Source organism: Theropithecus gelada, chromosome 11, assembly GCF_003255815.1.
Source record: "Theropithecus gelada isolate Dixy chromosome 11, Tgel_1.0, whole genome shotgun sequence".
Taxonomy (NCBI): Eukaryota; Metazoa; Chordata; class Mammalia; order Primates; family Cercopithecidae; genus Theropithecus; species Theropithecus gelada.
In genome coordinates, this window is record NC_037679.1 from 67,981,209 (window position 1) to 67,993,308 (window position 12,100).

The 12,100-nt window shown below is 46.9% G+C and overlaps 1 protein-coding gene across 1 annotated transcript in view; it reads right to left on the reverse strand.

Moving 5' to 3' along the window:
* Window positions 1-12,100, reverse strand: part of SVOP (SV2 related protein) — a 108,067-nt gene that overhangs the window by 54,310 nt on the left and 41,657 nt on the right. Inside the window, exon 5 of the mRNA XM_025402740.1 lies at window positions 10,202-10,273. Within this exon, the coding sequence (XP_025258525.1) occupies window positions 10,202-10,273 (72 nt within the window). The remainder of the gene's footprint in view (window positions 1-10,201; window positions 10,274-12,100) is intronic.

Sequence of the window (12,100 nt, forward strand, 5' to 3'; positions counted from 1 at the left end):
ACCACGCCCGGCTGATTTCTTTTTTAAAGTATGTGAGTGACTAGGTTATTTTATCTTTGGAAGTTTTTTCTGGATAGTTAAGAAGTCATTATTCGAATTGTTCACTTTTTTAAAGAAATGGAGTGTTGCTATGTTGCCCACACTGATCTTGAGCTCCTGAGTTCAAGCGATCCTCCTACCTCAGTCTCCTGGTAGCTGGGATTACAGAGGCAAATTTTTGACATTTTTGAAGTAAAGGAGGCATGTGTTCAATAGGGTCAAGAACCACAGAGGGACACAATGCTTCAAGACAAACAGGGGGCCGAGCGCGGTGGCTCACATCTGTAATCCCAGCATTTGGGGAGGCTGGGGCGGGCGGATCACTTGAGGCCAGGAGCTCGAGACTAGCCTGGCCAACATGGTGAAGCCCCGTCTCTACTAAAAATGCAAAAATTAGCTAGGCGGAGTGGCAGGTGCCTGTAGTCCCGGCTACCCGGAAGTCTGAGGCATAAGAATTGCTTGAACCCACGAGGTGGAGGTTGCAGTGAGCCAAGATCATGCCACTGCACTCCAGCCTGAGCGACAGAGCGAGACTCTATCTCAAAACAAAACAAAACAAGATAAGAAAGACAAACATGGCACATATTCCTGGAGTGTTAATTACCCTTAGAGATTGAAAAAAAAATTAAGAATAAACAAATACTATTTTTATATCACAATCAATGCCAAATATGAGAGGGTAAAATGCAAATTTCGCATGTATTTTCAACCTGCTCTGTGAGGTCTGGGGCAGGCCTCTTTCTGCAATACCCTTCCCAGAGCTCCAAGGGTGAGTTCACCTTCCTGTCCCCCAGGGGAATACTTTAGGGTGCAAGTATGAAACATACTGATTTTTTGAAAGTGAATTAAAGGAGATGAGCGAGGAAATTTGGAAGCCTACCAGATGATTTCAGGTCTTTTAGAAAATGACTTTAGGTGGCAGAGAGAGTATTTTAAATAACTTTGCATCTCCTCACAAGAAAGTTATTTCTTTTCCTTCATTTTTATGATTATGTCAAAGAGAAAGAGTCCGTGAGGTGCCAGTCTGTTTTTTAACACCTATTTATTTATCTCTATTTGTTTTTATTTATTTATTTATTTATTTGAAATAGAGTCTCGCTCAGTCACCCAGGCTGGAGTGCAGTGGCACGAGCTCAGCTCACTGCAACCTCCGCCTCCTGGGTTCAAGCGATTCTCCTGCCTCAGCCTCTGAGTAGCTGGTATTACAGGTTTGTGCCACCATGGCCAGCTAATTTTTGTATTTTTAGTAGAGAAGGGGTTTTGCCATGTTTGTCAGGGTTTCACCATGTTGCCCAGGCTGGTCTTGAACTCCTGGACTCAAACAATCCACCCGCATCAGCCTCCTAAAGTGCTAGGATTACAGGCATGAGCCACCACACCCAGCTGACACCTTTTAAGAATAGCTACTCTGCTCTCTATTTAACACAGAAGGCACTGGGACAACCACAACTTAGAATTTAATAACATTGTTTTATTTGTGTTGCATTTATTTTTGCAGACACTTCCTACGTAAGACAATTGTTATTGATCTTCCAATTAAAACTCTATAGTTTCACTTTCCAAAAATATATTCCAATTTTTTTATTAGCCCCATGTTACAGGTGATAGATTTTTAAAAAGCAGTTTGATATGAAGAAAGTTATTAAGTTAAGGACAAGGTGGCTCATGCCTGTAATCCCAGCACTTTGAGAGCTTGAGGCAAAAGGATCACTTGAGGCTAGGAGTTTGAGACCAATCTGGGCAACATAGCGAGAACCTTGGTCTACAAAAATTAAATTTAAGAAAAGAAAGAAGAAAGATATTAAGTACATAAGATAATAGGTGGTACAGGATTGACTAAAGTCTAGGAAGCGATGAAAATAATAAAGCAACATTTTTGCACTCCTAAATCCATGACTGTGACATGGGTACTGGCCATACAGACATTTAATCCCTTTCTTTTGGCTTAAGCTAACTTAATAGGGACTTTCTTCCTTGGCATCCAAGGAGTCTTGAATCAAACACAAGACTTAATTAGCAGCAGTGGGAGAAAAGAAGGCACTGAGATGAGTGCATGGGAATTAACCCTCCTTCAAGGTCTGCTAGGAGCCGTATTATCCCCCTGCCAGGCAGCAGAGACACACTGATATGTCCTGTTTGGTCGCAGCAGGCGGCAGCTGGCTCTGCATTTGTCTGCTGACGCCACGGCTTTCCAGCTGCCCCAAAATGAGGGCTCAGCAACCCTGTGTAAGGGCTGTCACGGCTATTACAAAAGCAGGGGGTGCTGCCAGCAAGCCCCACCCAAGAGCTTGTGTGGGACTCTGCAGGAATGTCTCACGGGCCTTTGGGCTTCTCATTAACTGTGACTGGCATTCAGTCTAGTATCTGTTCTGCCCTTTATAGATTGATAGCTCCTTCCTTCCTTCTTTCCTCCTTTCCTCTCTCCCTTCTTTTTACATTTATTGAGCATCCCCTGTATATAAGGCTCCAGGGTAGGTGCATAGGCATTATGCATTCATTAATTTGCTCATTTGATAAGCATGTATTGAGCACCTGCTGTATACCAGACACTGACATATATTCTTCACCCATTCATTCATTTACTCAATAAATACATGTTGAACACATGCTGTGGACCCAGCATTAAAGATACTGATATATATATATTATTCATCCATTCATGCATAAAATATGCATATATTGAACACCTGCTGTTTGCCAGGCCCTGGGCTACCGTAGGGAACATGACAGCCAGAGTCTCTGACTTCATGGAACTTTCATTTGCATTTCATTCACCGCTGTCACATCATTACGCTGGGTCCTCACAGCAGCCCTGTGAACAAAGGTTATTATTTTCATGTCTGCTTTACAAATTAGCAGAGCAAGGGCCCAAGTGGTTGAGCAATCTGCTGAAGATCAGTCTGTGGTGCCAAAGTTGGAGCCAGAACTTCCAACCTCGAATGAGCCACTCCCTTCCTCTAGAGCCTTTGATGGCTCCCTATTACCTCTGACAGAGAACATAAACGCACAATGCAAGTGTAACACAGCAAGGATGGGGGGCCTGGCGGAATTACAGAGAACTTGCCCTGTCTTGTCAGCCTCTGTTCAACTCTAGCCAAAAATTACCATGACAAAATGGATTCCAGGCCCAGATTACCTGATTTTCCAAAAACATCATAACTTTATTTTTATGCAAGATGTCACTTTTGAAATGGAGGCAACTGATTCAAAATCCTTTAAAACGTTGTGCAGGATACATAAGACACATCAGGGAGCCATATTTGGCCTATGGGTTACAGTTTGCCACTTGTAGCCTAGAAAGCCTGGCACCCGTGGGCCAAACATGGCCCGTGGTATTCTCTAACATGTTCAACCAAAGGACAATATTCACAGGTCGAGGAGCCCCCAGGGATCCTCAGAGGGAGTCTGAGCGCCTGCCAGGCACCTCCACTTCCTTCTTAAAGATAAGATAGACCTAATAGCTTTTGAACTAGATAGTGACCACTCCATACCATATTCAAAGTGTATTATACACTTTTTCTCCCTTCTTTCTTTATTCTTTCCTTCCTTCCTTCCTTCCTTCCTTCCTTCCTTCCTTCCTTCCTTCCTTTCTTCCTTCCTTCCTCCCTCCCTTCCTTCCCTCCCCCCGCTTCCTTCCCTCCCTTCCTTCCCTCCCCCTGCTTCCCTCCCTCCCTTCCTTCTTTTCCTTTCCTTGCTCTGTCACCCAGGCACTTGAGCCCAGGAGTTCAAGGACTGTGCAGTGGTACAATCACAGCTCACTACATCCTCAAAATCCTGGGCTCAAGCGATCCTCTCACTGCAGCCCCCAAGTAGCCTGGACCACAGCCACATGCCACCACGCCTGGCTACATTTTCTTATTTAATCCCCCCATTAAAGTGCCTATTATGGAGTCTGTTTTGCAAATGGGGAAACTGAAGCTCAGAGAGGTGAAGGATCTTGCCCAAGGTCACCTCAGTCAACAGGGTCCATTCCTGCGCTGTGATATAAACCTGGATGTGTTTATCTCCATGTCTTCAAGACCACACACCTACAGTTGCCTTCGCCTTTCTGCGGCTGCCACAAACTCCCAGGTGGTAGAAACTCCTGTAGGAACCGAAGTGGCTCACTGAGTCCTATCCCCGTATGTGAATGCCCCGCAACATCACGCAGTGAACGCCCCGGCAGGAACCTTACTGCTGAGCCAGGGCAGATCAAGGAGGTTCTCGGTAGTTGTCAAGGCTCGCCAGCTGCCTGGCTTGTCCAGTGTTCCTGGGGGAATTCTGGGGAAGCTTTATAATTAGAATCTGATCTGTCCTTTCTGAGGTTGGGCCAGAATTCCATGCTGGGGAGGAGGAAGCTCTGCAATCTGGGGACACTTTCTCTTTCCCTCTGGTCAGGTCAGTTTCATGTTGGGTATGGAATTTATCAAGCTGGTTGGGAGAACTGGTGGGACACCATATGGGCAGCCATCCTGGGCTTCCTCTATTTGGGATGGATGAATGTTCAACTAATCAACTAAATTCTCAGGGATAACTCAGTTATGTCTCCCAGCAGCCAAGGTCAGGGTTAAGGATGTGGACCCTGGAGCCAGGTGTGCCTGCATTTCAATGCTGGCATTGCCTTTTACGGGCACCCCAAGCTTGGCAAATGATAGGTATAATAATGGACGTTTATGTAATTTTCTCTGTGCCAAGAGCTTTATGTACAAGGGCCATTTACTCCTCATAACAGCCCCATGGGAGAGGCTATTATTATCCCACCTACAGATGAGAAAACTGAGACACAGGGAAGTTGAATAGCTTGCCCAATATGCAGTCTTTAAGTAGAGGAGCTGGGATTTGAACCCAAGCAGTCTGGCCTCAAAACCCAGGCTTTTCACAGTGACACTGCATTATTTCATTTGTCAAAATGAGCTTCTTTGGTAAATACTGAAACGAAGGCTGAGGCCGGGCATGGTGGCTCACACCTATAATCCCAGCATTTTGGGAGACACATGTGGGTGGATCACGAGGTCAGGAGATCGAGACTATCCTGGCTAACACAGTGAAATCCCGTCGCTACTAAAAATACAAAAATTAGCCCGGCCTGGTGGCATGCGCCTGTAGTCCCAGCTACTCGGGAGGCTGAAGCAGGAGAATCGCTTGGACCCAGGAAGCGGAACTTGCAGTGAGCCAAGATCGCACCATTGCACTCTAGCCTGGGCAACGGAGTGTGACTCTGTCTCAATTAAAAAAAAAAAAAAAAAGAAAGAAATGAGGGCTGAGCAGGCCCAGGAGATGAAGAAAGATCATGAAGAGTGGATGCCACATCACTGCAACTTGGTGATATTGCCTGCACATGTTTTCTAGAATCTGGTTTCTCAACCTCAGCACTGCCAACATCTTGGACCAGGTCATTCTTTGTGGTGGGGGCTGTCCCATGCACTGTGGGCTATGGAGCAGAATCCTTGGCCCCTATGCACTGGATGCCAGTAGCACACCCCTCCCCCGAGGTGTGACAATCAAAAATGTCTTCAGACATTGCCAAGTGCCCCCGGCCCTGCACTGAGAACTACTATTTTGGAAGGTGCCAAAACACGTTTGCAATCTGCAAAATTCAGTAAATGGCATTTCTGTAAACTCCTCTATAAATCTCTTTAAAATCCCAGCTTAGAGCTTCCTCTTCTGAGGCCCTTCACAAACATGAAGATGTCTATGTGGGAACACCAAGTGAATTACTGTCCCTAGTGGCAGAGTAAACATACTCTTCCAAGGGAAGTTGGGATCCTACATGAATGACCATTGTGCATTGTGGACTTTCCAGGTCAACAAAGAACATTCATCAGGCAGTTGCTGCTCTGGAGAGGATAAGAAAGTAGCAGAAAGTGGAAACAAGGAGGTCTGGTTCTCATACACTGCAGCTCAGTCACTCGAGAAGTATTTATTGAGTGTGCACTCTGAGCCAGGGAGGTCAGGCTCTGGGGCCAACTCAGTGAACAAAACAAATGCAGCCCCTTTCCTCATGGAGTTTACTAAATTCCCTCCACGCTCTTCAGTCCTGTGCCTGTGGCAGACATCACTAGTCAATCACAGCACTGTCCCACTGAACCTTCTGACTCCTCAAATCCATGTTTCTGGCATCCTCTAATAAATGATTAGAACAGACACAGGGACAAAACCAACCTGCCCTTTCGTTTTGGGGATTCAATGAATGGTAGCTATGAATATCTGTGTTTTCTAATCCAGCTTCCTCTGGTATAAATAAGGAAATTTCAGCCCTAGATGGGGAGTGGCTTGCTTTAGTCATGCAGTGTCAGATTCAAGCCCAAAGTTAAGGTATTTTTACTCATTTTCTGTTATATTCCTCACTGCTTTATAATTCAGCAATTGGATAGCAGAACTTGGGTTCAGCAAATTTCCTCATTATGGATTCCTGAAGTGTGTGTGTGTGTGTGCGCATGTTTGTCTGTGTGCATGTGTGTGTGTGTGTGTGCATGTTTGCCTCAGGAACAAATAAATGAATTTTTTTTTCCCAGACAGAGTCTTGCTCTGTTGCCCAGGCTGGAGTGTAGTGGCATGATCTCAGCTCATTGCAGCCTCCCCATCCTGGGTTCAAGCGATTCTCCTGCCTCAGCCTCCCGAGTACCTGGCACTACAGGCGCGCGCCACTGGGCCTGGCTAAGTTTTGTATTTTTTGTAGAGATGGGGTTTCGCCATGTTGCCCAGACTGGTCTTTAACTCCTGAGGTCAGGTGATCTGTCCTCCCAAAGTGCTGGGATTACAGGCATGAGCCACCACTCCTGGCCTCCTTTGATTATTTTAAAGGCTTAAAGATTAACATTGGATTCAGCCTCAGACAGCCACAGCTTTACAGTTCTTTCAACGGCTGCTCAGCTCCATCAAAGCAAAAATGACTCTATTTTATTTTCAGAGGTGTTTTTTCTTCTCTCCTTCCTTCCCTCCTCCTTCCCTCCCTCCTTTCTTCCTTTTCTTCTTCCTTCTCCCCCTTCCTCGCTCTCTCTCCCTACCTCCTTCCTTTCTTCCTCTCTCCCTCCCTTCCTACCTCTCTCTCTTTCTCCTTTCTTCTTTCCCCCTTTTCTTTTCTTTCTTTTTTTTTTTTCTGAGATGAAGTCTCACTCTTGTTGCCCAGGCTGGAGTGCAATGGCGCCATCTTGGTTCCTGGGTAGCTGGGATTACAGGCATGTGCCACCATGCCTGGATAATTTTGTATTTTTAGTAGAGATGGGGTTTCAGCATATTGGTCAGGCTGGTCTCGAACTCCTGACCTCAGGTCATCCGCCCACCTTGGCCTCCCAAAGTGCTGGGATTACAGGCGTTAGCCGCCGCGCTGAGCCCTCTTTCTTCCTTCCTTTTTTCCTTCCTTCCCTCCCTCTGTCCCTTTTCCCTCCCTCGCTTCTTCTTTCCTTCCTTCCTTCTTTTTTCCCCTCCCTCCCTCCCTCCCCCCTTCCTTCCTTTCTTCCTTCCTTCCTTCCTTCCTTCCTTCCTTCCTTCCTTCCTTCCTTCCTTCCTTCCTTCCTCTCTCCTGTCCTTAAACTCTTGTTCATTCTTCCAACCAGAAAATCACTGTGCCATCACTCATATGCTCCAGAAACAGGAAATGGGTGGGAGGGCAGATGGGGGCAGAATCTAGAGAGCTGCCACTGAAGACCAGAGTAATTCCTTCTTGGGTTAACAGGGGCGAAATAACCAGCTTTTGCTTCCTTTGGGAGCCCCAGAGAGGACTTTCCAACTGCCATCTCCAGCCCCATCACCAGTCAAGACCCCGAGGCCCATCATGGCTGCATTTAGTTTCCAGCCTGCTACCTCCGGAGTTACAGTCTTGGCAGTTATATTAATCACCATTTCTTGGCAATTATATTGATCACCATCTTCCAGGTGTCTACTGGCCAAAGTTTCCTGCGCAGTAGCAGTGAGAGGGGATGCAGCAGGAGTCTGCATCCTCTGTGGCATTGCTGGAACGTTCATTCATTCATTGAGCCATCACCTGCTTCTGGAGCACCTACTGATTCAAGCCACTGGCATCACAGTGAAGACAGAGTTCTAGACTTAGAATGAGCAAGACCTGCCTCTGTGATGCACAAACCGTGTGGCCCTGGGTAAGTTGCCCACTCTCTGTGCCTCAGTTTCTTCTTCTATCAAGTCAGAGTGATAATAGTACCTACTTCAATGGTTATTATGGGGATTGAATGAGCTAATGCATGAACCATACTTTGTATCATGCCTGCTATACAACGCAGTATTTTATTTTCAGCCCATGACTTGCTAGTTGTAGTGGAGATTGCCTGTTACCTACCCAGCATCCAGATCTCACTTCTTCCTTCCTAACAGAATTCTAGGTTTGTTCAAGTAGCCCATTCCCAGCTCCAGTAGTAGGTTATTCTTAGTCTAAACCAATCATTTTCAAAGTATGGTCCCAAAACTAGCAGCATTGACGTTGCATGGGGACTTGTCAGAAATGTTATACTTGGAGTTTCAGTTTACATGTGTCCTGTGCCTAGCATGTGCCTGGCATTGTACAAAGAGATTCACACAGTGGCTCACATCTGTAATCCCAGCACTTTAGGAGGCTGAGGTGGAAGGACTGCTTGAGGCCAGGAGTTTGAGACCAGCCTGGGCAACATAGTAAGACCCTGTTTCTCTACAAAAAATAAAAAAACAATTAACTGGGCATGGTGGCACAAGTCTTATCCCAACTACTTGGGAGGCTGAGGTGGGAGGATTGCTTGAGCCCAGGAGGTCAAGGTTGCAATTAGCTATGATTGCACCTCTGCACTCCAGCCTGGGCAACAGAGCAAGACCTTGCCTCGAAAAAACAAAAGAAACAGTGATTTACACCTCAATTAACCCTAATTCATCTCTCTTAACCCTCCAATACAGGTTCTATTATTTTCTTCTTTATTCATATTAAGAAATTGATGCTCAGAGAGGTCAATTTGACTGAGCGCAGTGACTCACACCTGTAATCTCAGCACTTTGGGAGGCCATGGCCGGCGGATCACTTGAGGTCAGGAGTTTGAGACCAGCCTGGCCAACATGGTGAAACCCCATCTGTACTAAAAATACAAAAAATAGCCGGGCGTGGTGGCAGGTGCCTATAATCTCAGCTACTTGGGTGGCTGAGGCAGGAGAATCACTTGAACCCAGGAGGCGGAGCTTGCAGTGACCTGAGATCATGTGCTTGCACTCCAGCCTGGGCGACAGAGCAAGACTCCGTCTCCAAAAAAAAAAAAAGTCAATTTGCTTGCCCAAGATCACACAGCCAGTAGTGGCAAAGTTGAGACTGAACCTGGGTCCACCTGATGTCAAGGCCCTGAGCTGTAAGTTCCCTGTTCCTTCTTGTCTGCAAGTCCATTTCATATCATGTCTGGGCTCTCCCAAAAGCTGGCTCTAAGATAAGGATCCTAGTAAAGATAGTTTATTTGAGCAGATTCCAGTAGGGGAGTGGAGAAGTGAGACAGGGAAGGGAAGCAAGGTAATTCAGGGTGTCTTCATGAACAGGTTCCCACAGCAGACACTGGAGTTCAGTCCTGCTGGGATTGAGAAATTGTTTTCTGGGTGCAGTGGTTCACGTCTGTAATCCCAGAGCTGTGGGGAGGCCAAGGCAGGAGGATTGCTTGAGGCCAGGAATTTGAGACCAGCCTGCACAACACGGTGAAACCCCATTTCTACAAAAAATATGAAAATGAGCTGGGTGTATTGGTGCACGCTTGTAGTCCCAGTTGCTTGGGGGGCTGAGGTGGGAGGATTGCTTGAGCCTGGGAGGTTGAGGCTACTGTGAGCTAAGACTGTGCCACTGCCCTCCAGCAAGACCCTGTCTCAAACAAAAACAAAAACAAAAAACCCAAAATTTGAGAAATGGCTCTCTTTAGGACGAGAGAATCAATGGCTTTATCTACCATCCTTTGACTGCCCCAGCCAGGGGTAATGAGGAAATGATTCCAGCCCAGGGGATATGAGTAGGCACTGACTGTCTAGATTCTGAAATGCATATGCTTGGGCCCCACTAGGAATGTGTGCTTTGAAGAGAGTCCACAGCAGCCTTACAGCAATGTCTTCTCACTGTACTTCAACATAATCCTCATTAGGCCTCCCAATTGCTAACGCAGAACGGGTTTGCTACTTGTCCAGAGCATCACCAAGAGAACCCAGAGGACATGCATTTAGAAGAGTAAATTTGCCTTACTGTTTTCCTGCCGTACTGGTCTGAGATATTTCCCCAGAGCGTGGAGCTGGACATCATGCCTACAAAGACCACCTGTGGGGGGAAAGACAGTTTTCATTAGACAGAGGACTTGGATCATTGCACAGAAAGGGAACAACAAATGGAAGTGGTGATGTCACCCTCTAGGTAACAACAATGATCTAACATTCACTGAGAGCCTGACAAAGGGCAGACACTAAGTGCTTCCTGCAAGCTTCCCAACAATCCCGTGGGGAGGGTGCTATTACTATCCCCATTTTACAGATGAGGGAACTGAGACTCAGAGAGAGGCAATTGCATGACCAGTTTCACAGAGTGTTAAGTGGTGCAGCCTGCACTGGAATCAGGCATTCTGGCTCCAGAACTAGCTTTTGACAAGTTTCACACCATCCTAAAGAAACACTTGCCTGACTGCTGAGAAAATACCAAGGGCTGCAAGGTAGAGGCTAGAAAGTAGGAAAAACAGGCACACAGGAGGCTGGCATGGGAGCTGTAAACTACAAGTAAGAGAAACTACTCATTGTGTGGGAGGCAAAGTCATTGTTACATTGTTAATGCTTGGAGTAACAGCTGGTGAGATTTGAATGATCCTACTCATATGACAGAATGGGGAGCCCAGGCTCTGATAGATTAAGAAACCTGCTCCGGGCCGGGCGCGGTGGCTCAAGCCTGTAATCCCAGCACTTTGGGAGGCCGAGACGGGTGGATCACGAGGTCAGGAGATCGAGACCATCCTGGCTAACATGGTGAAACCCCATCTCTACTAAAAAATACAAAAAACTAGCCGGGCGAGGTGGCGGGCACCTGTAGTCCCAGCTACTCGGGAGGCTGAGGCAGGAGAATGGCGTAAACCCGGGAGGCAGAGCTTGCAGTGAGCTGAGATCCGGCCACTGTACTCCAGCCTGGGCAACAGAGCGAGACTCCGTCTCAAAAAACTGCAAGAAAAAAAAGAAAAAGAAACCTGCTCCACCTCCCTGAAAGGAGAGAGTAGTGGCAAGTCTTAAGCCCAAGCAGGCTGACTGGTGCCTCATCACCATGCTCTTCCCTCTCTAAGGCGCCTCATCACCGTGCTCTTCCCTCTCTAAGTGCCAGGCACCATGCCGAAGGCTTTATGCACACGTCTTACTGCATCCTCACAGTAGCCCTACCTGGTGGGTGCTTCTATTACCCCCATTTCACAGATACGGCAACTGACGGCCAGAAAGGGGAGGGCACAGTCTCAGTTTGGTCTGACCCAGAAAGCATTTCTTGTGGCATGTCCGAGGGTGGGGAGTGGGGATGGTACACAGAAGCATTCCAAGGGAGAAGCAGACACAGCTTATGTATGTATAATTTATTTGTTTGTTTGTTTAGACAGGATCTTGCTCTGTCACCCAGGTTGGAGTGCGGTGGTGTGGTCACGGTTCACTGCAGCCTCAACTTCCTGGGCTCAAGTGATCCTCTCACCTCAGCCTCCCGAGTAGGGGAGACTACAGGTGTGCACCACCATGCCTGGCTAATCTTATTTATTTATTTATTTAGTAGAGACAGGATCTCACTTTGTTGTCCAGGTTGGTCTCAAACTCCTGGTCTCAAAGGATCCTTCCACCTCAGCCTCCCACAGTGCTGGGATTACAGGTATGAGCCACCACACCTGGCCCTGAATGGATCATTTTAAGGGAATTCATTTCCAAGTTTACAACTTCCCCACAGACTCTTTCTTAAAAACATGTTAGGGGTCTTCTTCTCCATTTCCTACCTGACTCCGTCTTTCTCAGCCACGCCTCTCTAGGCCAGTCTGACCAAGGCATTGCTTTTGAATGTAAACCCTTCAGAGTGCCTCAGAAGGGGCACTGATGATGCACTTACCGATGACTTTTGCAAGTCATCTGGGTTCCGATA